This window comes from Rhinolophus sinicus, linkage group LG17 (genome assembly GCF_036562045.2).
Source record: "Rhinolophus sinicus isolate RSC01 linkage group LG17, ASM3656204v1, whole genome shotgun sequence".
NCBI classification, from domain to species: Eukaryota; Metazoa; Chordata; class Mammalia; order Chiroptera; family Rhinolophidae; genus Rhinolophus; species Rhinolophus sinicus.
Genome location: NC_133766.1, coordinates 747,614 through 775,239, shown reverse-complemented (window position 1 = coordinate 775,239; position 27,626 = coordinate 747,614). Strand labels below are relative to the sequence as shown.

The 27,626-nt window shown below is 52.7% G+C and overlaps 1 protein-coding gene across 5 annotated transcripts in view; it reads right to left on the bottom strand.

Moving 5' to 3' along the window:
* Positions 1-426: 426 nt before the first annotated feature.
* Positions 427-27,626, bottom strand: part of DDR2 (discoidin domain receptor tyrosine kinase 2) — a 99,653-nt gene continuing 72,453 nt past the window's right edge. For all 5 annotated transcript variants that reach the window (XM_074322059.1, XM_074322056.1, XM_074322055.1 and 2 more), the window contains 11 exons: positions 24,346-24,529; positions 23,009-23,252; positions 20,131-20,193; positions 19,298-19,428; positions 16,218-16,428; positions 14,853-15,076; positions 13,558-13,685; positions 11,602-11,790; positions 11,241-11,475; positions 9,141-9,290; positions 427-5,412 (listed from right to left, as the gene is read on the bottom strand). In XM_074322059.1, coding sequence (XP_074178160.1) covers positions 5,278-5,412; positions 9,141-9,290; positions 11,241-11,475; positions 11,602-11,790; positions 13,558-13,685; positions 14,853-15,076; positions 16,218-16,428; positions 19,298-19,428; positions 20,131-20,193; positions 23,009-23,252; positions 24,346-24,529 — 1,894 coding nt within the window. In that variant the 3' untranslated portion in view covers positions 427-5,277. The remainder of the gene's footprint in view (positions 5,413-9,140; positions 9,291-11,240; positions 11,476-11,601; positions 11,791-13,557; positions 13,686-14,852; positions 15,077-16,217; positions 16,429-19,297; positions 19,429-20,130; positions 20,194-23,008; positions 23,253-24,345; positions 24,530-27,626) is intronic.

The following is a 27,626-nucleotide window of genomic DNA, read 5'->3' as shown; positions in this document are numbered from 1 at the left end:
CCGTTCCGCTCGTTCGCAGCTTTCGGTGCCTTCCGTGCACCGGGCGGGCGTAAGCGACCATGTTTGCACTTAGGAGAGATTCCTGTGTATCGAAATCAGCTTTGTGACAACCATAAAGGATCCCCAATTAATTCTGGACTGGAGTCCCCAGAACTGGACTGATGTGACACCATAAAGGACCAGTCTGGTCGGTTTGGATATGCCAGCGCCCCAAAGGCATTTCTTCCAGTAAACAGGCAGCTACCGTGAGAGGCCTGTGTGAACAGCCCTGCTGCACACCCACCCCAGCCCCAGCACCCCCAACAGGCGTCGCACACCCTCAGCTCCACCCCATGCCCCCTCACTTCTCCAAAAAGGATGCAGCGTGCAAGGAGTAAGGGTTACAAAGCCCAGAGCTGGTGCCGTTTGCCCAGAAAGGAGGACCCATCAGTAGCATATTTCTTTAATCGTTGTTATTTACAATTTATCATCTGACAGACGTACAGAGAATAAATAAAGAGAAGAAAATATACAATTGGTATCTCATTTCTTTTCCTAATACAGAGAAATTTTACGTATTCTATTTTGGAATGACTGTGATAGTTTTAAGCAGGAATGAAATCAGTTTGCTCTTTACCCCCTGACAAGACACATCCTGGTGGAAGCCTGCAGAGCAGAGCCCAGGAGCCAGCTCCATGATGTTCGCACAAAGTCAGCGGGAGAAGAGCAGGTTCCATGCACAGCAACGGGCATACAGTCAGCAGCCAGATGACAAACTCTCAGTGTGTCTGCAGGCGTCCTCCCCAGGGGCGCTAGTTCCAAGCCTCTTTTTAGAAAAGAGCCTTCACCCAAAGCAGTTACCTTATCCCACCTTCTCTCTGGTCTCTGCAAATCCTCCCTGTAGGCCTAGTGTTAGGAGAAGGCTACCTCCTTGTGAATCTCAAAGTATTTCAAAGTAACAAGTTTACAAACGGATGCACAACTCACAACGCAACGATTCCCCGCTGTGTCTGCCAGGAAGCGCTGGGGCAGAAAACCCAAAATGCCACAAATCCAGTCCCCGCTACCCATCCCGGCCTCTCCCCGTGTCAGTTCAGCACTCCAAGACATTTACTAAGTGGAAAAGACATTCCTCTGTTTCTATAAAATGTTAAGTTTCAATGCAGACGAATTTCCCAGTGCGGACCAGGATCCGCAACTTCCAGAAACATCCAAGGACCTGCCGCGTGCAGGCCAGAGGTCAGTGGTCCTCCTGAGAAGGCGAAGAAGAGGCCTGTCAATTCAACCTAGGATCAAAGACTTAACAGCCACGTTTTGGGAGTGACCTAAGCCTTAACTGTCATTTTCTTCATTTTTTTTAGAGTTTGGGGCAAGCCAGGTGCCATTCTGTTTTAGACAATTTCCTTGGAACGTCTTCCGCAGTCTCCCCTCCTGACACTCCCCGCTCTTTCTCCTTCACTCAGAGCATGTGGCTGAGCCCCACTCCCGGCTTCCTGTGGGAAGCCTGGCTGGTCCCAGCAGGATCATACCCCTGTGGGCCTCAGACAAGGTGTGGTCAGCCTGGCCAAGCCCACAGCTTCCCGTGCCCTGTGGCCTCCTGGGCACAGCACTGATTCATTCACAGAAGCGAGAGAGCGGGACATGTGTTTCGTGAACCACCGTGGGTCCCTGTATCCAGGGCTTCGTTTCCAAGCCCCGTGCGGCAGACTCGATTCCTCCTCAGAGCCCAGTGGTCCAGGACAGAGACGCTCAGACTCCCCGATCTCCCACTTCCTCCCTCCCTGTGGGTGCTCGTGCACTTGACATTCACGATGAGCTCCCCCTTTCTGAAACTCTGCAAAGCTCCCCTCTTTCCGACCCTGCCCCAGGCTTCTCATTTGAACAAATACTTTTTAATTTCCATCATCCAGGATTTCTTTTTTCTCCACACAGATTCATCTTTGACCTTCAAGACACTTACTTTTCCCTGCCCTGTCGCAGGTCAGCCTTCAGAATGGACTCTGCACAGCACCCCTTCTGTCTTGCCTCCCCGACGCCCCAGGCCTTCCTGTGTGCGCCCCACAGCCGGTCCTCTCTCATCTGTTACTCCACTCCCATGCAGAGCCGTCACGGCCTCACGCCCTCACACGTGATCTCGCCACAGCACCCAAAGCACCTTCCATTCGGGCCTCTTTCCACTCAGACCTTTTCTGAGCACACACGTCTGGACGGCACGTCAAGTTTCAGGCCTGGCTCTCAGCACCTTAGCCAGCAGGCGTCGGAACTTAAACCTGACTATCCCAAACCACAATCTGAACAGGAGGTACTTCACGTCCATCATGGAGAGCACAGCTTACCACAAAGGGAACAAGGCCCCTAGTTTCTCATCCCTTTCCTACCTACTTTTCTAAATAGATTCTTAGCTTCATTCTTCTCATTTGGATTCGAGCCACTTTTAAGTTCTACACTTTAGACCATGCCCCCTGCTGGGGCTCTTAGGTTTGTGCCGTAGACTCTGTGAGCATGACCAGGCTGGAGGTCAACCCACGTCTGTAACACAACGTCTCCGAGCCAGAAGATGGAGCCTCCCTCCTGCCAGAAAACGGTAACTGTGCGTGACAGTACATTTTTGCTGGCCACCTGAAACAGATTACCTCTGAGTCGAGGCCAGGAAACTCCAGATACACTCAGTTCACGTTAAAGAGGATTATTGTCTGTGGGATCGAGATGTGCAGTGTATTGAGGCAGAACTGTCAGAAGAAGTGAGAGGAGGTGCTAGAGCAATCAAGGGGCAATCAGAGTATTTTCTCCTGCCACATAAGCAGTGATGGCGTGGTCTGGACGTGGCCCTGCCAGAGGCATGTGGATACAGGAGAATTAAAGGCGGGGCCCCTTTAATTCTAGTGAGATGTGATGGTTAACTTCATGTGTCCACTTGACTGGGACACGTGATGCCCAGATTAAACATCATTCCTGGAGTGTCTGGAGGTGTCTGCAGACGAGATGAGTTTTGGGACCGGTAGGCTGAGGGAGGCAGAAGGCCCTGCCCAGTGTGGGCGGGCAGCATCCAGTCCAGATGGAAGAACAGGAGGAAGGGGGTTCATTCTGGCAGACAGGGGTGCTGACATCCCCGCTGACCCCCGGCTCTCACGCAACACCAGCAGCAGCCCCGTGTCTGCTGCTCAGCCGTCACTGAGGATGTGCGCCAACTCCTTGTGTCCACCTATTGGCTCTGTTCTCTGGAGAGCGCTGACACCTGAAGTTAACACTGACCTTGAAAGCGGGGTGTGGCAGGTCCCAGGTGTAAGAGCACATGTCTGGCCCTACACACATCCAATGGGGCGAGGGATTGGAAGCACTGCACACATGGCTGGTCACCGTCACTGTCGTGGTGACTTCCTGCCAACCTCTTCACCAACCACAATTCTCAGAGCTGGAGACAAGCAGGTCACTGAGTCCGCGTCAGCTGTAGATCCATTACCCAGCGAGCACAGAATGTACCAGAACCGGAGGAGACTTCCAGGCCATCTACCGCCATGTCCTTCTCACGTTACCGACGAACACAGCGACATCCGGAAGGCACGGTGACTTGTCCAAGGGGACACACTTGGCTTGAAACCGAACTGGGATCAAGGTCCCAAAGCAATGCTGTCCCGATTGCCACCAGTGATGTCACCAAGGTTAGTCCAGAGTCACAGGACACGATGGGCTGGGCACTCATAGGGGAGGACGCTGACCTGAAAAGTGACCTTGGGCTGTGGGGTTTGGGCTCCTGCTGTGGCCGGGAGCACGCTGGAGCTGAACAGGGGACACACAAGTTCCCGAGAGGCTGTGACGGGCCATGAGGGGTCAAGACTCTTCCTCTGACTTGGGGGCTCACTCCGCAATCTTGCCTTGTTTCTCCCCAGCGGGAACCAAGGACTCCCTTTTCCTGCTTCCCACTGAGTCAGGATTCGTGGAGTGAAAAGGCTCAGAGCCTGTTCTGAGGGGACTCTGAGCTGGCAGTGCGTCAGTGCCACAGCCTCCGCTTTCTTCTCCGCTGATCAGAGCCCCTCCGAGGACGAGTGTGTTGTCTGGGCGACGTCTCTGTCGGCCTCGACCTGTGCAGAAGGACGTCCGGCCCATCTCACACCACCACTTCTGCGTCTCAGAGCCTACGTCTCCCTTCCCCAATTCTTCTGCCTGAATCTGAGCCTCTTCAGTGACAAGGGACCCCACCTCCAGACACAGCCCTCGTCTTGTACAATCTTCTCTAACAAGGAGAGGAAATCCATCTCCCTGTGACTCCCCCTCCTGTACTGGTCCCGTCAACCCTGTGGGAACACTCAGATCAGTCGCTGTTGTGCTTGCCTGAGAGATTCAGCCCCAGTCCACAGGTCCCCAAGGGGACTTATCCACTAAAAGAGCCAAAGATTCGAAGAACCAGAGGGCCTAGGATCAGGCTATGGAACACCCGCCAGCACTGCTTCAAACTCAGGCTCTACAGAGCGGGGCCTCTGCAGAAATGAGAAGCACCCGTTACCCGCCCACAGGCCACTGCCTGTGGCCACACTCCATCTAAGAAGCCTTCCCTGCGCCCGGTACATTTCTGTTCTGTTTTGTTTTGTTGTTTTGTTTTGCAAATGACCACTTCCTTCCTACAACTTTGCAGCAGACATCTTTCCCTCCGCACATCTCTGTATATCCTAGGCACACAGACCTCAAGCCCAACCCTGCTGCGAACGAAGAAAACACCCACTCCGAGGAGCTGTGTCATCTCCTTTGAGAGGGAAGGCAAATGCAGACTATGGGACGAGTCCAGAGGCCACGTCAGGAAACGAGAGCATCTGTGATCAGTTAGGAAACCATCTCCTCCGTCTCCACACTTGCCAAGTGTTGTTTTCCCCAAGCCTAATTGCATGTTTCCTAAGACGTTAGTATTCTTCAAGTTTTTCTTTCTGAAACTACTTTTTTAACGGTGACATGGAAAAAATATTGTAGCATCTGCACATGTATAAACACAAGCGTATTTAACCTTTATAAATTATCTAAATCATCTAGCGTCTGCTAGCCAGCACTTTGGGGTGTCAAGTAAGACATCTTTACTAGATCATATCTGCCCTAGGCTTTTCTTTTTTTTCTTTTTTAGTTCTTTAATGTAAAAAAATGTATATATGGGTCGGGGGTAGAGAGTGGGGAGTGGAGTGGAGGGAAACGAGGGACAGACAGAGAGAAGCAAACGAGCCTGTGTCCCTCAGCTCATTCAACGTCCAGAGAGTGGCTTAGGCGTGGGTGAGCGGCGGCCTGGAGAGGAGGGCGGGGCCTCCGGCGTGGACCGCGTCACTCGTCCCCCTGTTGCAGGAGCAGAAGGTGGATTTCCTGGAAAGAGGGCCGGTGCTTGGTGTCTCTCCTCCAGCAGCTCAGCATCAGCTTATACACAGAGTCGGGGCAAATCGCCGGCTGGGGCAGGTAAGTCTTTGGGAACACAACAAACAAACAAAGAATGTTAAGAAGAGAGGGAAAGCACAGTTGTTTCCTCATCGCTTCATTTGCCCACTTCCCACTTCCTTGAACTTGAAACTGAAATGGGGGTGGTGTCCCTGCTTCCCATCACGAGTTCTAGTGCCAGGCACCCCTGCCACCCCACTTGTCTTTTCCATTGCTCCGGAGCAGGGTTTCCTGATGCGCATGGGGTCCCTACCATCATGCAAAAGATGCGACAGGAGCAAAAAGACGTCTCAGACGGAGACTGGGTTCCTTCTCGACATTACTCCGTGCACCGGGCACTGACCTAATTACCACCCGCAAGGCTCACTCTGCTCCGCCCAGGTCACCTGCTTGCCTGCAGTCTGCTGCTGTCATCTCCCCTCCATGTGTTTGAATTGACATATTCCTGCATGGACCTAGGTGCCTCAAGCTCCCTGAACCGGCAGCTGGCTCAGCATTAACCCCACCCCTGGCTCAGCATTAGCCCCGCCCCCAGGCTCAGCATTAGCCCCGCCCCTGGCTCAGCATTAGCCCCGCCCCGGCTCAGCGTTAGCCCCGCCCCCGGCTCAGCATTAGCCCCACCCCCTGCCTTGCCTCTACACCCACGCCGCAGGCAGGGGAGAGCATCAGCGCGGGATCACTGGGCAGTTCTGTCTGTAACGTTCTAAGGAACCGCCATACTGTTTACGTCCCCACCAGCAGTGCACAAGGGTTTCCTTTCTCCACACCCTCACCAGCACTTGTCATCTCTTGTCTTTTTGATAATAGCCACTCTGACAGGAGTGAGGCGACATCTCACTGTGGGTTTGCTTTCTGTTTCCCTGATGACCAGTGACGGTGAGGACCTTTCCTTGTACCTGCTGGCCAGCTGTGTGTCCTCTTTGGAGAAATGTCTGTTCAGATCCACTGCCCATTTTTAATTGGATTATTTTTTTCTACTGAATTATATGAGTTCTTTATATATTTTGGATATTAGCCCCTTATCAGAGAGATGATTTACAACCACCTTCTGTCATTTGGTAGGTTGTCTTTTCATTTTGTTGATGGTTTCCTTTGCTGTGCAAAGATGTTTAGTTTGATGCAGTCTCACTTGTTGATTTTTGCTTTTGTTGTCTGCATTTGGTGTCAAAACCAGAAAATCAGCACACAGGCCAATGTCAGGGAGCTTTCCATCTTCAACTCTCCATTAACAAGAAAAAAGGCAAGTAACTGACTTCTGCTGGGATAGCAGATGAGCTCTGACAAGTCTCAAATCAGTGTGTCACAAATGACTGTGGCGAGGAAATAGTTTTCATTTAATAATATTTCATTTAGAAGGAAATATTACTAACAGGTGAGGATATGGGTGACAGGCACTCTCCTTTCCTACCAGTTGGTGTTCACTAGGTAACTTCAGAAAAAATATTATTATATGTTTTGAGCCAACAGATGCCAATAAAATTGAAATAATAGTTTAAATTATCAGGGTTTCCCTTTTTCAAAATTATATAAACTTGACAAATAATGGAAGTTATATTTCATGATAATTCTTATTATGTTTGTATAATTGTATTGCTTTTCATAACAGTAAACAAAATAAACTTTTAAAACTGTATTTCATTCCATTTAGACCTTGAGCTTTCAGGAAAAGTACTACCTTGGGATTCATCACAATTTGTAAAGATAAATTGAAAACAAAAGTGTCAAGTACATCTTTTAATTACTGATGTCCTTGTTGTAGACTTCCGAGCGCTTTCAGCTGAACACAGAGGATTTCAGCCTAAGCTATGAACCCGAGGTACACAATTCCTCCTAGAACTCATGTTACTGGAACGTTTTCTTCTGCATTTTATCTGCTACGTTCAGTAAGTTGGTGACATGAACTGGGCCATTTAAAACAGAATTAGACGACACACGTGCAGTCTGGTGACCACAGAGCCACCTGGCAGCTGACAGCGTTGACAAACTACTGCCCTACACGCCAATGTCAACGTTTCAAAATCTGAACACTGAAAATTTAATAACAGTTAAAGTAATTAATAAAAGGCAAATTATAATAAATTTATATAACATAATGTAGAATGCACTAATATGTCAATGGTAATAAAATGTAAAGTTAGGAAGTCATGTTGAGTTAGCTCACACATTAAATTCAGTACATTTTTAGCGAAAATTTCAATGGAAGCTTAGAGGCCAGAAGGTCGCTCAGCACATCCTGAGACTTTCCTGCCTCGGCCTGGGCTGTAGCCAAATATTTGGCTTCACTACTCAGTCGTTTAGTACTTGCTCAGAATATATTTGGTTCGCCACTAGTATTTAAGGTGAAAATGGTGGACGTTTTTAAACTGAATATTTAAAAATAAATAAAATAAAAATAAAAATAAGAAAAGTGAAATCCCAGAGATTATTAGACATGAAAACTTCGTTAAATGATAAAACAGTATTTTCTTGTGAAACTGAGTAGCGTAGCATTTGAAAGATTCATGTGTGCCTTTTTAGTGCTAAGTCAAAAGCCGTCCAGGATCAAGAGTGGTCCACATGCAAAGCAGGCAGTACACACAGGGACAAGCGTGCCCTCCTCTCTCAGTATCCGCTGGTCCAGTTTTGCCTACGGGATTTCAGTCCTAATGGTGACCAAAGGGAGCCCGCAAGCTTTACAATATTCGTCCCTTTGCCTGTCACTCCAGGACATGCTCAAATTATAATGTGTTATGATAAATAAGATGAATTTTCTCACTTGATAAATAAGATGATTGGCCACGGGACTTCCAAGAGGTCAGCCTCCTGGTCGGGATGTCTTAGGCCAGGAGAAAAAACATTTTCCCTGGGTCCACTCACTTCCCTCGTGCCCCCAGGGAAATCTGCCCTTTGCAGAGGGAGGAAAGCAACTGCCTGGTAACCAACATGGGTAACGCAGACCCTGAGACCCAACCTCTAGGGACCGGGACCAGGTTCTGCTGTTGCATGTTCTGCTGTTGCATTGTCCCGTCATCCCCTGATCTTCTGCTTGCTCGGCTCTGCTGAAACCACACAGGACCCACTTCCCTTTTTCTGCCGTTGCCTTCTCCCTCGCCCACCTGTTATCACTTTCTGGCTGGAGATGCCACACCCCACAGGTGTGCTGCAGCCAGGTCACTTTGGGGACACTCAGAGCTCTAGCCACCACAGAGGGAATTTAAAAACTGAGCCAGCCAAAGAAATCTGAGAGTATGTTGGGCAGGAACGGGGACCCGTGTGAGCTTGGAAACCCCGCGTTTCCTGAGTCCTGAGAGGTCCCAGCAGCTGGACGCAGAGGCACCTGCCCAGAGCCGCGTGTCCAGCCGCATGACTGTCTCTGCCCATGTACATCCAGAGACATGGCTGGACAGTTCAACCACATTTTCAATGAATGCAAATAAATCACTTAGTCATTTTCAAGCTTATACTTTTCCACCAGGAAGACAAACCTCACAGTCTAGATCAAGAAGTAGATCAAACATGAGCGATGGGATTTTATTTCCTGGTATCTGAGTTGGAGAAGTGCCTGACGTGACGCCCTCATGCCCTCCAGGGACCCTGGGTGACACATGGATAAAGCAGAGTGTATGGACGGATGCCTGGGGAGGACCTCGCGCTTTCACATGTCTGGATGCTCAGTGGCCAACGACTGCCTCTTCCATCCCAGGCCTGACTTTCCTTCAAGAGTCCCAAGTGCACGTCTGCCCCCCCCCCACCCCCGCACCCCCGCCAGCTCTCACCTGCCTCCCTTGGTCTCGGAAGAACTCTCCGGTATTCTCGATGACCTGCTCATCTGACAGCTGGGAATAGGGTTGCTCTTGGCAGAAGGTGAAAGTCTCCCACAGGGTCACCCCAAAGGCCCACACATCACTCGCGGTAGTGAACTTGCCCTGTGCAAATAAGGAAAAGCAGAGAAAATCAGAAGAACCCACACAAGAGCAAGTTGGGTTTCCATACTGAGGGCACAGAATGCTGAAACTGCCCAGACACGCGCAGAGGTTTAGAAAGGGCAGCGTGAAGCTGCTGACACCATCCTCACACTCTCAGTGAGGGCTGCTTCTCTTGGGGATGACGGCAGGTGGGAGGCAGAAAGGGATGGAGCCACGCCTCTGACTCCCACTGACCCCGGCTCTGGGGTGGTAGCGGTAAAGGCAGAACCAGAGCGGGAATCAACCATTCTCACGTTAGAGACGGAGGAATGCAGTTTAAGCGCCAGGGGCAGTCCTGGGTGAACCCAGGACGCTACCTCCCAGTTCAGTGACAGTCACAGTCCCGAAGAACAGACTCAAGGGACAGCAGTGACACTCGATGGAACTAGCAGGCGTCACATACATGCACGTTTCCTGCTCAACTAGGACACCGTGACACACATGACAGTATGAATCCCATTTTTCAGATCAGAAGAGTGAGTCAAGGCTCTTCCTCCATCCCCTGGTTAATAAGACCAAGAGCCTCTGACTCTCAGCCTAACAGGCTTTTACGGGACCATACGACACTTAAAGAGAGCAATGCTTAACAATCACATTAGAAATGGGTAAAAGACGCAATTCACATTCGTAGATAATAAAGCTCTTCATAAGGATTTATGTAAAGTGGTGTATATCACAACCTCATAGCAGCAGGAAACTGGAAAGGACCTCAATACCAAGTAAGTGAGACTTATTGTTATAGGATATATCCACACAATGGAATGTTATGCAGTCATTAAAACCATGTTTTTGAAGAATATTTAGTGACATAGGAAATGCCAATAATAGAGAATTGTATGTGCTAGTGTCATCCCAATTATGTAATATGATTTCATATATGATTTCACACACAGAACTACAGGTATAGAAAAAATTCTGAAAGGAAATATGCCAAAATATTAATAATAATGGCTGTCTGGGTGAGAGGGAGGAAATAACTCTACATTTTTTTCATTTCAAAAGTAATTCATGAGTCCTAAGAATATGAACACCAAATAAACATGTTAACTATAAATGAACAAAACTAGATTTCGCTCAGACTTTTTTCTGCAATAGTAAATGACAAAAGACAAAATTACAGTATATAACATTGTAGGAAATAAAAGTTTATACTAATAATTATATAAATCAGCCAAGTGATATAAGATCAAAAATAAAATATCTCAGATATATGTGTGGTCAGAAGAAATGGCTGTAAGAGAGACATCTGCAAAAAAATTATTCACGCATGGTCCAGAATAGCAGGAGTTGAGTAAAAATTACAAAGCAAAGAATGATGAATTTAAGAAGTAAATGGTGATAATCATCAAAATAAACACAGAAATCAGTCTAAATAATTAAAAATATGAAATTAATTCAGAGGAAAAATACCTTGTGTGCACAAGATTTCTTTAAATGATGAGCTTTTTAGTACCCTTACTTAACTAAGACCACTCAGTAGGTGGAAAAGAGGGTGTATCATTACGGGTGCATCTCAGTCAAAAAAGATACCAAAGCCTGAGCCTGCCAGGCAGTCTCACGCTGCTCCCCCCACTCCCCCCACTCCCCCCCAGCCCCAGCCCTGCATCTGCACCACGGTCTAGGGCGGCTGGTCTGCCCCGCGCCCCGGGGCCCCGCCTTCTCGGCCTTGCCCCGCCCCCCCCCGGGGCCCCGCCTCCTCGGCCTTGCCCCGCCCCCGCCCCGGGGCCCCGCCTCCTCGGCCTTGCCCCGCCCCCCGCCCGGGGCCCCGCCTCCTCGGCCTTGCCCCGGGGCCCCGCCTCCTCGGCCTTGCCCCGCCCCCCGCCCGGGGCCCCGCCTTCTCGGCCTTGCCCCGCCCCCGCCCCGGGGCCCCGCCTCCTCGGCCTTGCCCCGCCCCGGGCCCCGCCCACTCACCAGCAGGATGCTCTCCCAGGACATCCAGCGAATGGGCAGCACCGCCCGGCCCTGGATGCGGTAGTAGTCGCCGCTGTACAGGTTGCGGCTCATGCCGAAGTCAGCGATCTTGATGGTGTAGTTCTTGCCCACCAAGCAGTTGCGCGTGGCCAGGTCTCGGTGCACGAAGTTGAGAGAAGAAAGGTACTTCATGCCAGAGGCGATCTGCGTGGCCATAAACTTCAGGTTGGCGTAGCTGAGGGAACACGAGAGAAGAGGCCGTGGGGCGGGGGCGCGACAGGCGCAGCCCCCCCCCCCCGCGGCCTCGACCCCCGCCCCGCCCCCCGCGGCCTCGACCCCCGCCCCGCCCCCCGGCCCCTACCTGACGGTGGGCGCGCTGCCCGCAGGGCCGGGCGGCTCGTGGCGCGACAGGAACTGGTTGAGGTCGCCGTTCTCCATGTACTCGGTGATCATGCACAGGGGGTCGTCGGCGATGCACACGGCCAGCAGCCGGATGATGTTGGCGTCCTTGAGGCGCGCCATGATCTTTATCTCCTTCAGGAAGTCGTTCCTTGGGGGACACGGGGCGCCGGGCGCCGTCAGCGCTGGGGGGGCGGGAGGCGAAGCCCCGCGCTCCCCACCTCGCTCCCCGCCCGCGACCTTTGAGCGCACAGAGTGGGCACCTGGGACAGTCTCACTCCCTGGCCCTGGGATGCCACGCGCCTTGCTCCACTGTCACCTTTCTGAGAGCAGGGAGCGTGACCTCCTCACGCGTGCATCAGTGGTACCCAGCAAACCGCCTGCCACACCGAGAGTGACCGATGTCCGCTGAGCCAAACACCGGGGTCCCCAAGCCACCCTGACAAGGGGAGAATCTGTCCTTTTAGAGAGCCAGAGTCACTACTAATACAGCAAAGAAGCTCTGTGTAAAGTGACCGTCCCCTCTGCTTTAGCTGCCGGTTCTTTCCTTCTCACACTGGCTTTTCCTCAAAGGGTCGCAACGTTCCAAACAGAGCTGCTTCAAGTTTATGGTGGTGTCGGGGCATTTCAAAAACAGTGCTCACTTGGCCAAGACTAACACTGTTTGGTGACAGCCACCCTGGAGTCACCAAGTGGGCTATGGCCTTTCCAGGGGCAGTGTGTGGCAGCGAGGCCACCAGCCCACATCCCCACACCTGCGGGAGCAGATCGGTTGTGCCTCCTGTAAGTTCTCTAGGATCCTGCACCGGGAGGCGGACTCCATCAGTGTGAATCCAGAACCCCAGGCACCGCGTCAGCCCCAAGCAGGGCCGAGAGTCAGGCCGTCCACCACTGCTGAGAGGGTGGACACAGGCGGAGGGACGCCAAACGGGCCAACAGAACAGTGGGTCAGGTCCTGAGGCTGCACGTCTCCCACTCTCAGGCCTGTGCTCAGATGGATACGGGGCTACTCCATCTCTCCATGGGACCCAGATGATGTCACCTGTCATTCAGACTGATGTCCCTAAGACAGAAATTCCCAAACCTCCACAGCTCAACTCCCTCGCCTTCTTTCTTCTTCATTCCATATTCTGTCAACTGCAAGACTTTTCATGAAACCCTATTGCCATTTTTGGAATTTACGGTCACTTGGAGACTGGGGATAATGAACTGTCTCTCGCTCTGAGAACAGCGAGACAAATGGCCAGCGCCAAGGGGAAGGCGCTCATGTCTCGGATGTGAGCTTCCTGGGACACAGCCCAGCAGCTTCCAGGCAGCGTGCCTCCCTGGGTGAGGTTTAACTCACCATCACTGTCACGGAAAGGCTGTCGGACAGCGCAGTGTGGCTGGAAACTGCAATTTATGCAGGAAAACTGCTAAAGGACTGTGGGTCCTTTTGCTTTGAGGTCCATGGGTACTTTTCCAAGTAGAGGTAGCTTCTCATTTTGGGGGGTTGCTGGACATAGAAGAAAAGGAGCATGAAAGAGAAAAAAAAGGGAGAGAAAGTAAATGGAGATGTGGGAGGAAGGAGAACGGGGAGGTTTAGGAAGGGAGGTGTGTGTGCTGAGAAGCTTGCCGAGCGGAGGGAGGGCCGGCAGCAGCACAGGCAGACTGCCGGCCATGTCGGTAGCACAGCTCTGTGCAGAGGTGGGAGGTAAACACAGAGCAAATACAGCGGAACGTGTGCGTTTGTGTTTGAGGGAAATGGAGAACAGATAGGAGGATTGGGGACCACAAGAAAAGGAAGGTGCAACCACGGAAACGCGAGGCCGCTCCAGACCTCCCAGGTCACAGGGAAGGCTGCTGAGATGTCTCCAGGAGTGTGCCTGGGCCTAAAGAGGAAACACGCAACGGAACATTCAAAATGCAGACCACAGACCTGGCGTTCTTGTTGGCGTCCGCTCGGAGCATCTTCACGGCCACGAGCACAGGCTGCTTGGCACTGACGTCCAGGGCGAAATCTTTGTCTTTGAATTTTTCCATTCCCTCCACTTCACAGAGATGAACCTAGAGAAAAGTCACCTAGTCTCAGCCTCGTCAGGTCTCCCGAGGGCGTCTCAGTGCTTGCTGGCACTTCCTGGGGATAAACTAACGCGTACAACTCAAACAAAACAATCAAAGACCAACGAGAAGGTAAGTGTCACTATCTTTGATCCAAAATAATTGATAAAAACAACATGTTACTGTGCTGAAAAGGAAATACACACTGATCGGAACATTAGATATGTGAGTGGATGAATCTGTAACAGTATTTTGTGACCACGTAGCTTATGATAAAACGCCACTCGGTATAAATGCTTGAACTGGGATTCGACATTGAGTCACTGGATCATAGACAACATAAGGCGAGTCCCTCTGTGCGGTGACCCGTCAGTATGGCGTCAGCATTAGCACCACCCACGTGTTACCATGGCATAATGAACCTGCGTTTTGAGCCCAGGGGACAATGAGTACACATCACACCAGAAACAGATGCTGTGGACCCTTCCACCTCCCCCAGCTCCAAACCACCCCGAAACCAGGAGCGCGTGCTTGTTAAGCCAAGAACGACACTTGGAGTGGGGGCCGCCATGCTCCCGAGCCCCCATTGCAACTGAAACCACTGCTTTGAGTTCTCGAAGGTTCATGTGGCCGACAGAGGAGTGACAAGCCACATCCCCATGCAGGACTCAGGGCCCCCCGAGAGGTGCGCACCTCCTCATCGCAACTGGTGATTCCCGTCCTCCCGGCCGATCCTGGGGCCAGCGGCAGGGCCAGGCTGTTTGTGACCCTTTTACACAGAACTCCCATTAAAAGGGAAAAACAAGGCGGCTCACGAGTAGCAGGGTGTCCTTGGACAGTTTAGATGAGATGACCGCATCTGTGGGGCCCCACCCTCTGAAACCTATTGTAAAAGTTTTGGAAATATTGAGTTTTTCCCAATATCTAGAGTCTGGTGACTTGCCTGCTTCAAAAACTCCTGCATAGAGTCAGAGCAGCCAGGAACTGCACCCGTGTTTGACCAAGGTGAAAGTGTCTGAGTCTTCTTGAGGACAATGCGAGGACAGACAAGGGCAGGAGACAGCTGTGTGTGACTCCCCTCTGGGGGGACATGTTGCTCTGCTGGCCATTTTTATTTGGCCACAACCTGTGAGCAACCAAAGACTGGAGGCCCCACTCAAAGACTCAACTCACCTCCCCAAACTGGCCTTCTCCCAGTTTCTCCTTGAAAGTTAAGAGTTTCCGGGGGAACTCTTCCACGGCCACGTCCTTCCCCGAGAGCAGGTCCATGGTGACGGCTGGCACTGAGTAGGTGTTGCCACCTGTCACCCCCTGGAGGTTCACGATGTCAGCCTCTGCGTAGTGTGGCACACCCTCGGGCCCACTGGGCTGGACCGGCTTCACGACGCCACTGCAGCCTGCGGGGACAGGGGCGGGGGCTCATCCCAGGGGCGTCTCCAGAGACTCTTCAGGGAAGGAGGCCTGAAGAGGCTGCTCTGGAGCACGACCCGGGCAGCCAGCCTACTCCTGATGTCCCTGGTTTTCTAGACACTCTTTCTGTGGCCTTCAGGACACAGCCTCCCGTATGCGTCCTGCGCTTGTCCTCAAACTACAGGGCCACCATGACTCCTCAGATGGCCGTGTGCTGAAGCCACCACAGGACGGGCCACATTTAATAGCACATTCCTTAGCCCTGTTCACAACCTAGTTGAGGTATATAGACACTATCTGATTAAACTTATATGATGTAGTTTAAGAAACTTCCTAAGTTAAACAAAAAACATTAAAAGGAGGTAGACTTCAGAAAATAGATAAATTACTGCAGTCCAGCCCAGGAAACAGTTCAGCTTCGATCCTTTTTCTTGCTGCCTGTAAAATGCCCCCTCAATGCTGCTGTCCACTGAGTGACAAGTTTGTGCCAGTTTCCCTTCTTCCTTCAGAAAGAGGCCTGGAAAGCCGGAGCTGTCCCAGGGGGTCCCTGCCTCTCAGCCACCACACGTCCCTGTCCACTGACTGGGTCGCTCTTCATTTGCTGAGTTTACAGAAAAGCTGCTCTGAGCCTCAGTGACCACCCAGCACCCCTTCCCGTGTCATCTGCAGCGATTCTTTGTAACAACCCTGGGAAGTGAACCAAGTGGCACTGTTTTACTAAGCAAGGCTTTTGTCGAGAAAAGACAAGAAATATTTATTCTCATGATAAAATCTTGTGTGATTCTAATAAATCTTCACCAAGGAGAAATCAACTAAAACGAGATGCAGTGAACTAGATGGCTAAACAGGTGGGAAGCCCAGGATGGAGTAAGCGTCATTTCTTTCTTTTTCTCCAGGTGAAATTCTAGTCTGAATTGACCCCAACGACATGTGGCGTTGGGTAAGTGCCTTATCGGCGCTTCCTCCCTTTTAAAATGCGGATGTTGGACTCGGTGGACGGTTTAGGTTCCTCCGGTGGAAACACCTTAATAAGAGGGCGGGGCGTCTCCAGCCTAACACCCGGTTGGGCTGAGCACACGCTCGTCCTGGGCCCAGGCCCCGCCCCCGCCACGCCCCCGCCACGCCCACCTGGCTCCTCCTCCCCCGGTGCGAACTCCGGCAGTTTGCGGATGAGCCGCGAGGGCTCCTGATAGTCCGGCCGGAGCGGGAAGATGCGGTCGTAGGTGGAGTTGGACTCCTGCTCGCTGGGCGAGGACGAGCGGTTGTTGTTGAACATGCTGGACTCGCTGGGCAGGGACAGACTGACTGTCATTTCGTCATCCAGCATCCTCCGGGAAGCCTGGAGGGAGGGACAAGGGCAGCTGGCACCCGTCTGTCCCCGGCGCCCCGACGTCTGTCCCTAGCGCCCCGACGTCTGTCCCCGGCGCCCCGACGTCTGTCCCCAGCGCCCCGACGTCTGTCCCCAGCGCCCCGACGTCTGTCCCTGATGCCCCGACGTCTGTCCCTGATGCCCCGACGTCTGTCCCCAGCGCCCCGACGTCTGTCCCCAGCGCCCCGACGTCTGTCCCCAGCGCCCCGACGTCTGTCCCCAGCGCCCCGACGTCTGTCCCTGATGCCCCGACGTCTGTCCCCAGCGCCCCGACGTCTGTCCCTGATGCCCCGACGTCTGTCCCCGGCGCCCCGACGTCTGTCCCCCGACACCCGCTCGGCTCACACGAGCTGCAGACGCCCCGCCGGAGGGACGCTGCCTGGAACCCCGCACGAGCACCCCACTTCTCGGAGGCGGAATTTGAGCTAATTTCTGGGCCGCCAACGCTCTCTGATGCGCTTCCAGCGTCATCGGCCTGAGAGGACCTGCTGGTCGCCAGCGGGAGAGTGTGGCAGTCTCGTGTGTTCAGTGTTCTAGGAAACACCGGCCTTTGCTGACTCGGCCTGCCACCGATTTCGATGTGTGTAAGCGAACATTTACACGCTCATTACTCAACAAATGTGCCTCTACACGATGACGAATCAGGCGTCCACCTGGCCTTTCTGGCCCTGTAGTTCAGGGTAACACCGCTGGACCCCACATTTCTACTAAGCAAAAATAAAATGGCTAGGAAATGGAAAAGGAAAGCCCTGAGTGTCTGGGGATACCTGGGTGAATTACACCTGATACAGGAATAAAACAACGAATTCTCGGGTCAGCCCATCTAACGTGACCTGCCTGCTCCTTCAAAAGTACGCTGGAATCGGAACATATGACAATGTGACTCCAGTCCAGCTCCACTCTGACAAACGCACTGTGGGTGCTCAGGGGAGAAACTCAGATGCCCGCTTCATGCCCTAGACTCGAAGCACATAGTAGGCACTCAATAAATATGGCTGAATCTCTCAAAGGAAGAATGCTGAGGACACCCCCAAATATGCCACACTCTGCCGCTGCACTGAGGAAGGTTTCTTGGACTACGGGTATATGCTGAAATGTTTTCCACAAAGAATTCTGTCCCCAGGAAGAAATCCTGTGTCACTCGAGAGCCTCTTGAGTTTCCTCACTCAGGACGTACAGGGCAGAAAGAATTTTTTGAACAACAAAGTTAAGTATTCGAAGGCAAGAGTTTTGCTGCCCTTCACCTGGAGTCTCTAATCCAGCATTCCTCTCACAGCCCATGAATACATCCCACTGGGTTTCAGAAGAAAGCCCCAAGAAGTGGGGTAAATTCTGGCTCAAATAAAGAGAAATTGCTCAGGGAATAGAGAACACAGGCCCTTCCGCCTCAGCTAAGATTCAGCCAGGACAGACGGTTGCGTAAGGACACACTGCAGCTTCCGTCCCCAGCACCTGTGCTCCCCTCACCTGGAAGCCAGGTGCCCAGTGCGCTCCGGCACTAAAAGGTGAAGGCTCTGCTACAGCCTCATCGAGCCAGTGGGCAAGTTCTCTGGATGCTTCCTTTCAGTCTCCAGTCACTATTTATGGATCAAAAGCTTTCATGTACCTAAGTGTTTACAGGTGCTCATGGGAAGCAAGGAGAGCATCTCTTCTGCGAAACCTCGCTGCCTAAAACCCTGAAAGTAGGCTCACTCCTCTCAGAACTGAGTGTGGGACAGACCAGAAGGAATCGCAGGCTGCTCGTCTGGTCCTCCTCCCAACTGCTCTGATTTCAGCCCTTCCCTCATGTCCTGCATCCGGAGCTCACAGGTTCCAGTCCAACCTCGCAGTGGCCTGTCCCCTCTCTGGTCCCCACTCCGCCTGGGCACTGGCCCCTGTGCGAGCCCATCCCCAGCACGGCCCCAGTCAGGCCGTGCCCCTGCCTCCAGCCCAAGGTTTCTCATAGTCCACGTCCACACGAGCTCACAGACCAGGGAAGACGTCCACGGCCAAAGAGAGAAACACTTAATCATCAGAAGACCCCAAGAACTTAGCAGCAGTGTCCAGAAAGTTGTTATCTGTCCTAAGAAACCAAAGTCGTAGTTACTCCATCTTTGGTGAAATGTATGTTTTGGAAGAAAAGAAGGCAACATACGTCAAGCCTGACAATTGGAAAGCACATGGACGACAGGATATGGGGTGTGTGCCCTTGAGCACATCACGTCTCCCCATCACAAAGACGGTTAAATGTAAGGACTGTGCCCAACTCACCATTGCGCAGTGAGGGTCACGTAAAATAACACACGTGAGAAAGTCTGTAGATGGAAAGTGGAAGAGACATGTAATGGAAACATTCAGATGACATGACCTGGACAGAAAGACTGAGGAGGGACTCGGAGACAGGGAGTCACGACCTCCAGGCACAAAGCAGCAGGACTAGAGTCACTATGAACTTGGCTGGACGTTAATGAGGCTGGATGTTTTCACACACACACACACACACCAAACAAGCAAACAGTAAAAGAAGAGAAGGAACGTTGTTGTCCGAGATTTTAGGGAGGTATCAATTAGGGATCGGAACCACGCGTTAATTTTTTTGAGAAACACGGATGCCTGCACCCCTCCCCCCGCCACACACCCAGTGACTCAGAACTGCAAGGGCAACCTGCACTGAGATTCCACATGGCGGGAGTTTTCTAGGGAGGCTCCAAACTGCATCCTAAAGCCAGAGCATGGGCTCGGCTTGTCCTTCCCCCACCCTGGGCTCCTCGGACCCCAGTGGGCTCACCGCTTACACATTTACATGCTCAGAATTTGCCTTCCACTGCTGGGTCACAGCAGCGTGGGACAGGACGCTCACCTTCTCCAGCATCTTCTGCCAGAACTGCCGCCACAGGATGATGACAATGATGGCCAGGAGGATGAAGATGATGGCCACCAAGCAGCCAATCAGGATCCGAGTGTTGCTGTCGTCGACTTTCAGCATTGGATCTACGACCAGGAAGAGAAAGGCGACAGGGCATCCCCTCAGGGGCTGGACCAGGGACAGGGAGGCAACGCTGTCCGTCCGGGACAGTCCCCCCAGGTGCCCCCACAGCCCTCCTGCTCCTTCCCGGCCATGCTGCACTGCTCCTGTACCCTGCACGTCTCCTAGGGAGCATGGCGGGTAGAGGAGAGGTCTTCCATCTTCCCCAAGTTTGTTCCTTTATTACCACGGCCTGGTCTGCTGGCCCCGGTCACACCTCATGAAACACCCGTGCACCACGTCCCACTCTGCATTCTTGAGACGAGCAAGGGGGCCAAGGGCCTCTTTGGAGACACTCGACCCCACACTGGCTGGCTTGTGTGGCCAGTGGGGGCCTGAAGCAACCTGTCATATTTATCTACAAGTAGAGAGACTGGCACTGTGTTTCACAGACTCCCCCCCAGTCTCTGCGACCCCCACTGTGGGTCTCACCTAGAAACGTCCCCTCCCCTGTTCCTGCTAGCTTCGCATGCTCTCATGGAGCGAGTGGGACTCAGCTCCGCCTCCGTGGGGGTCATGTGACCCGCCCGACAGTGGACAGGGGGAGTCTGGGTGTTGGCTTTGGAGGTGCACGGCCGGTTGTGGAGCCCCGCACACAGACAGCCGGGCCTTTGCAGACCCCACCCTTGGCTCCTGCGCGTGCTCCCTCCCACGGGACTCACACGTACCGTAGGTGGTGGGTGCCACGGGCGGCGGGGGCAGGGCTCCAGAGTTGTTGTACATGGCAGCATCTGTGAGCAAACACGGGGGCCAGAGCGGACCGTCAGTAGCGGGTTTTGGAAGGCGGCTGTGCCCCAGCACGCCGTGACGTCAACTTCCTGGGTTGCCACCAGCCTTTCTTAACACCAAAGCACATATTATATTAAATAAAAAAATATCTCCCTTCATCTGTTTAGTAAGGGCAACTCTTCTTTTGTAAAAGTTTTGTTTAAATTACGGCATCCTGGGTGCCGTAGTGCAAAGACGTTTAAGAAGCAATGATGTGGGGCCGTGACGCAGGTGTCACAGGGAGGCACAGGATGGGAGACGCGATTCAGCCAAATGGAGCAGACACAGTGGGCAGGTGGGCAGGCGGCAGACAGCTGCCAAGAAGCTCCTCCTTCCAGGAAACTCAAGTGCTTTATAAACTCTGTTGTTTCACTGTGTGTTGCTGCCCCTTAATTTGTCAATTAGCCTTTATCCTTATAGATACTTATGGATATTAGGGTGTCCTTCCTGCGATGTCGCAGCTTCTAAGGTCAGACCCCAAAGTGTACCTGCAAGACTGATGCTGGCAACTAATGTTCTCCTCTGATCTGTCTGACCAAAGAGGTGAAGCGTTAGAATACGCATTTCCCTTCTAGGAGACAATTCCCACCCAAATCCTAATTTTCCTTCTTCACATTGTTATATAGGGAGATGTCTGGCGTCTACATTATGTCTCTGAATTGGGTCCTCAGGCTCCAGTGAAAACTAATATTATCACGAAACTGCATTAAAAGCTCAAGACATCCCTGGCACTGAGAGCAGCCCAATGCTGTAACCAGCTGGGATATGATCAGGTACCAATTAATTACTCTGCAGACCCAGCCCCTGGCCATGGACAGCAATCGGTTGTCACCCAATTAACACAATGTAAGTGACACTGCTTTCGAACATCCAAATTTCTGCTCTTCATAAACACTTCCCACAAAGTATTCCATCCATTTACTCTTAGATTAAATCTGTAACAGGAGGCCTGAGGCACCAGACCTGCTGCTCCAAACAGCTCTCTCTCCTTGTCAGTATGTCCGAAGGAGCAAACCAGCTTGAAATTCTCTGCCTTTAAAAGTCAAATCAGGAAGTGGGTCTTCTGGTTTATCTTTGAATCATGACCCAGGTGATAATTCAAAGTCTCCTGCTCTCAGGTACTTTTTGCGCAGAAGTTTCTCCCAGGCCAGTGCAGCTCTCCCTCCTTTGCCACTGTCCATTCCCAGCCACTCTAGTGGCCTCTTCTCTCCTCTGACCACGTGTCATTGGTACCACGTGAGCGTCTTTTGAAAATCACTGTACAGGCTTGTACTCCCATCTGAATTGTGACAGTGCAATGTCCCGAGTGCCTTTGAACTTTCCCAGACCTGCCACGGTCCCTGTTGCCCAGTCTGTGGTCTCCAAACACCACCCCCCACTGGAAGGAACCACATTTGCTCGAGGAAATCGTGGTTCAAGCGCTGGAGCAATAAATGTTCGAAATGAGCTTGGGGCATCTTGTTCCTTCTAAAAACGGGACGGTTCTCAAAGGCTATGGGGTCGGATCCAAAGAACACAGAGCAGTTAAAGGTGTGTGCTCGGGTCAAACGTAGGACAATCTGAGCATCAGCAAGAAGAATCACTGTAATCGAGCTCATAAAAAGCAATGAGTGCGTGATGACACTAAGACAAACGCACTGGCATTGCTGATGGTTGTGAGGGTACCAGCTCCTCACTGTGAAGGTTGGTGAAGAGGAAAAATGGACCCTGTGCCTTGCCCTCTGATGTGAACAGGGCAGGAGGGGCAGTTCGTCCAGTCGGAAGGAAGGCAGCAGACAACAAATGCGGAGGGAGAAAAGGGTTAGAAAACCACCACTGAGCAAGGACTAGGGGGACACGATTCGAGCAGCAGCCACCCAGGGAGGGCAAAGCGAGAGTGAACGACCGTGGGGCTGCTCTTAGCATCACCAACAGTGAGGGAACGGAACACTGCAGCCCACGAGGAGGCTGGACGTAGCACACAGCACAGGCTGTGAAAACCCGGGACAAAAGTGGACACTGAGCTGGGATCAAGCCGGCCTGAGGCTACCACCCCGTGTGCAGGAACGGCAGCGTTAGAGGCGCTGGGAAAGTCATCAGCCAAAGCAGAAGAGAGTTTGGAAACGGGACTGTGTGAGATTAAAAGAAACACTTAGGAACAGAGTAAAGGAGACACCCCAAGAGGGCCTCATTGGGGTCCTAACGCGACCAAGCCCATGGCAGGAAGACAACACCAGACAATGAGGCCCTGCGGGGACAGGCTATGACACAGTTGATACGAAGGAATTACTGTAGCTGTGAGTAAATGTCAGATGGCATGATGGCACGATGCTTAGAAAGATGTTAATGTCTTTAGATGCATCTAAAATTGTTACTAATGAAATCAAATAACGTCTCAGATTTGCTTTAAAATACGACAGCAAAAGGGGGAAAGAGAAGCAGCAAACACGGCTCAATCCCCAAGCTCAGCAAGGCTGATGGCAGTGGGGCTCGCTGTTCTCCTTGCTTTGTGTATTTCAGAAATCTTCATTTAAATACTTTCATCGTGCGAGGTGGGCTCCCCCTTAACTGGCTTCAGGCACATCACGCTTGACACGTGGCACTCTCATTGTAACCCTTCGTCTTACAAGTCCCTACACAGTATGTGGAGCCAGGCGACACTCTGTCCCCCCACCCACCCCGTGCGCCCTGCCCGCCCCCGGCACAGCAGTCACACAGAAGACCCTGTGTCCGCACTCAGAGGACACCCGTAACCGTCCTCCCACACGCCTGCCACGCCCAGGGCCCCGGGCTCCCGACCTGATTGGAAGGTGATCTCACTGAACATCATCCAGGAGTCAGCGAAGTGGTACTGGCACTTGATGGCACTGGCCATGCGGTGGTGGAGGGGCACGGTGACGAAGCGGGCACTGGGGTTGGCATCGTCCAGCACCAGCGGGAAGGACACGGAGTTAGGCTCCCACTCGTTGGCCTCAGAGCGGAAGTAGCACTGCACCCCCTTAAAAATCTTCACCCCTTTGGCGAACATGTTGTTGCAGTGAACCTGGGAGGGCGCGGGAGTGAAGGGCCAGCGTTCAGAGGCTGGTACGCGGCCGCACACGAGTACACGACAGAAGAATCTATGTCTTAGGGTGGTGGCACTCAGGGTGAAACCTCCCCTGCCCCGCCGCCAGCTGGGCTCTCAGCCTCCGGTAACTGACTCCGTGGCTGCCCGAGACCCCACAGTGAAGGGCTGAGCCTGGCCAGACGCCTGGAATCCTGCTGCGGCCCCGGCTCTCCGTCAGCTCCATGTAGAGTTCAGACACTGCTCACCAGGGGCCTCCTCCCTCATCCTCGTAGCCAAGGTCACAGAGCCGCTTATGACTGCCAGCGGTGACAGTGGGCAGCGAGGAGTCTGTGATCCAACCACAGTTACTGAGCCTGCACACCGTACGTGCCAGGAACACAGGTCAGTCACTACCTTGGAGGACCTTGAGGTCCAGGGAGACACGGGCACATAAATGACGACAGACGGGCTGTTACACAGATAAGGGCTCTGGGAACAGAAGGCTGTGGAATCTTCTACCAGGATTTCTCAGTGCTGTGGGGGGAGGAAGCACTCCAGGGGGCTCAGAACACACAGCCCCGCGCTCTCCATTGAGGGTCGGACTTGCCCTGAGCCTCCCTCACCGGCAGGAGTGCCAGTCCCTGGGGAGTGGGCAGGGCCACAAGTGGCTCCCGTGGGCCTGGCACTGCGGCCTTGGTGGGACCCTCCCTCCGTAAAAGTATATTAAAATTATATTTTACAACTGTGTCGTTAAAAAGATGAGAATAACTTTTGATCGTAAAGTTAACTTTGTTTCTTCTGACAGTTGAAGGAGGTAAAACCTTCTCATGGGCCCTAGAGACTGTCCGCTGTGCCTAACGGACATGTCGACAAAAACACGGAGGGCAGTGGCCGCGCCCAACCCCCGCCTTTACCGCGGACACGCGAGCCGGCGAGACGGAGCGACTGGGGAAGGACTGCGGGCGACTGAGTAGCAGGGGATGCGTGTGACCCCGTCCTGACGGCCCCACCCCGGCTCTTTCCAGAACCTTCTCTCTACGCCATGATTTTGGCTTCCTGGAGACGTCCCACCACCCTGAGCCCCACTGACCTTCATGGTGGTGAAATTCCTGACTCGGTCGAATTCAAACAGAATCTCGATGTAGCCGTTGGTGGCGCTCTCGTTCCTCCAGCCCACGTAGTCGTAGCCGGGCCACACGTGGTACTCGTGGGTCTGGGTGAAGTCGTCCAGGCCGAACACCCCATCTGTCAGCTGGCCCAGCCCTTCGGTCATGCTGCTCAGGCCAGGGCAGCAGAAGGAAAGGGACAGAGGACCTGCGGTTAATGATCCACCCGTGGGGGCTTTCAGCTGCCTCTCCACCCGGGCTGCGTAAACGCTGATTATCTTGGAGGCCGAAGGATTATGAAAAACCCGACACACTGTACAGAACTGACTCATCTGTGCTGCCCTCACGAAGCAAGCCTCTCACTGAGATGCAGTTCACGGGGTATTTGATGCGAACCCCTTCACTGGCAAAGCTTCTCAACAGCAGCCCATCGTTTTCGATGAAAAGGTGTCTGTCACCATTGCACGCATCCCTGCTCTTACACGCTGACATGCGCCTTTGCAAAATGACTCAACAACCCCAGACGTGTTTGGTCAACGAGTCCCGCACGTGCGCATGCACGAACGCACCCGCCAGGGCACTCGCCCCGCCTGGTCCCCGAGGGGCCTGCAAAGCGCTCGAGTCCTTTGAGCGCCTGCTGTCATCCATCCTGCAGTGAGCGGGCCCAGAGCTGCGGCGTGCACCTGTGCCCCGCATGGCCAACACCCCCTTTGATAGCAAACTGAAGGGAAAGAAAAAATGGCCTCTGCCAAATTTATGCCAATTACCTGGCACTTGAGTCAAATTTGTAGACTCGTGGAGGGAGGCACGCGGACCACACAGGGCCCAGGCACTGGCTTTGGCCGTGTTCTCGCCCCACACCTTCCCCCTTCTGCGCGGAAGCCTGTCGGGAATGGCTGCGTGGGCCAGGAGCCGACTGCAGGACGGGACGTGCGTGCAGTTATGTTCACGGGACTATTGGAGGAGCGTGAGGACACCTTCCTTCTGTTTGTGAGGCGCCCGCGAGAACCATCAGGCGCCGCTTCCCCGACTCGAGCTCCAGAGATCGGTCAGGAGTTTCCCAAATGAAGACGATGGAATGTCCACCCACCAGCTGTATGTGTGAGGTTAGGGCCCCACCAACAGGATGTCAAGTTTGTGAGCTACAGAAACGGTTAAGTGTGACTACGCCAGCCTTAAAGATACATTTTTAAATATACTGGTTCATTGATAAACGTTTGGCAAATTATAAAATTTGACTGGCCTTTTCCACAGTGACCAGAGTCTGGATCCCCCTTCCAAGGTTTTGCCATCTGTTTCTTCTCTCTACAGATCAGAAGGCTAGGAGAACATAAGTTTACTTGCAATAAATGTATTTCCCATTGTCCCCAGAAAAGTAAAACCTCTTAAAAGTCGTATGAAAGCAACACAAATTCAAAGGAATACGTATCCAGTTTCTCCTTAAACAATGGTAAATCAGGTGGGGACGGGAGAAAGAAAGACACTTTCCCTGCTCACTTCGTTTACTTGAGAACTCTGAGGATTCCCACAACAACCATATTCTACTTTTAGAAAATGTTTAATTAGAAAAAGGCACTTCTGCTCTTCGGACTAGTTCCAGAGGTTCTGAATCGGTAACGTGCCTCCCACCACTCAGCCACACCCCAGCGAGACATCTCCTCACGTCCGTTATTAAGTGGATGCTGATTGGGTCTAGACTTCTGGTGACGTTTGGCCTTCCCCCTGGGGCTTCGTCTCTCCATCGGAATGGCTGTCGGTCCCCGAAACTCATCCCTAGCTAAATCCGTCCTCATCGCTTCCTAACCTCACTCGTGCACCTGGCTGCCCTCCTGTCAACTCCACTGTGCTTCCACTGTCCCTGAGAGCACCTGGTGCACAGTAACCATTAAGTATTTATCTGTTGAGTGAATAAATAGCATCCCCACTGTTTCAGTCACCTAGACTGTCATCAGGTGACAGTTTCATCAGGTGGAAATGCCACCTACATGCATGTCCATCCCTATCCCTGTCCTATGGTCCCCATTAGGGCACAGTCCTTAACCCTCCTCCTGGCCTGACGTTCAAGTGTCTCCAAAACACGACACAGCTGCCTGGCGCTTCTCACTACGGCTTTGCCACGGCAACATGCCCGTGCTGAGCTGAGCTGCTGGTTTTTCCCTGAGACCGCCCAGCCATGGTGTTTGCCTAAAGTGCCATTTCAGGATTCTGTGTCTGTGAGATCTGTGGGCCTTTGGGGCCCACTCTGATGACATCCATTCCATCACGTCTTTTCTGTCCTCCAATCAGGTAACAACTCACACGTACACAGCTCTTCACAAATGCTTTTCTTTCCCATCCCCAACATGTAAGCCCCACAGCGAATGCAAGTGACCGGACTCCCAGCGCTCTGCGTGCCTCCTGCCGCTTTCTCTGTCCTCTGAAGCAGAGTGTGCTTACCATGCCCTATGCGTGGTACTCACACCCCATTTGAGCTGCATCCCTAACTGTGAGCTTGGCCACGACCCTTGCACAGGATACCAGTTGACTAGCAAAGATTTATTAAACTAAACTGGATTCGACCACTCTGTGATTTCCTCTGGGCCTTGAGCATGTGCCGGATGGGGCTGAGTGAAACGATACCAAGACAGCGGAAGTGACTGGGGGAGGAGCAGTGACCAAGTAGCAGAAAGGAATTGCCAGGAATTGAGCCATGTGTGACGTGTGGGGCAGCAGTTCTTCACGCCTGAGCCAGGGGACGGACTGGAACGCCACACTCCTCTTCCTGAGGCTCACCAACCTCTCTCTCTCTCTCTCTCTCTCTCTCTCTCTCCTGGGCCTTGCCATGGTCTGACCTCTCTGCCAAGCTCAATCTTTGCAGACAAAGACTGGGCTAAGAGAGAGAAGAGTGTCCATGGCGGGCAGAGGGAGAGTGGCAAGGCTTGGAGCAAAGTGAGACAGGCGGGGACAGCTCTCCCCCCCACCAACCCCACTGGACCTGACTGCTGCGCCGTCGCCTCCACTGGCCCTGCTGTCCCCTCTACTGTCCTCGGAACCTGCGTCTGTGCTCCAAATACCAGCTCAACCTGGAAACCGCCTTGTCCCCCAAGAGTCTCCTTCTCGTCACAATTTCTAAAGCATTTACATTCATGGGGCTCACTCGTCCTGAATGTCTTGATCTGTGACATTTATTACACTCGTAACTTCAACTCCTGTGGCCCTTTGTGACCCCATAAGCTGGCTGCCATTTGTGTCAGACCCTATGTCCTGTTTTAAGCGTCTAAAGAGT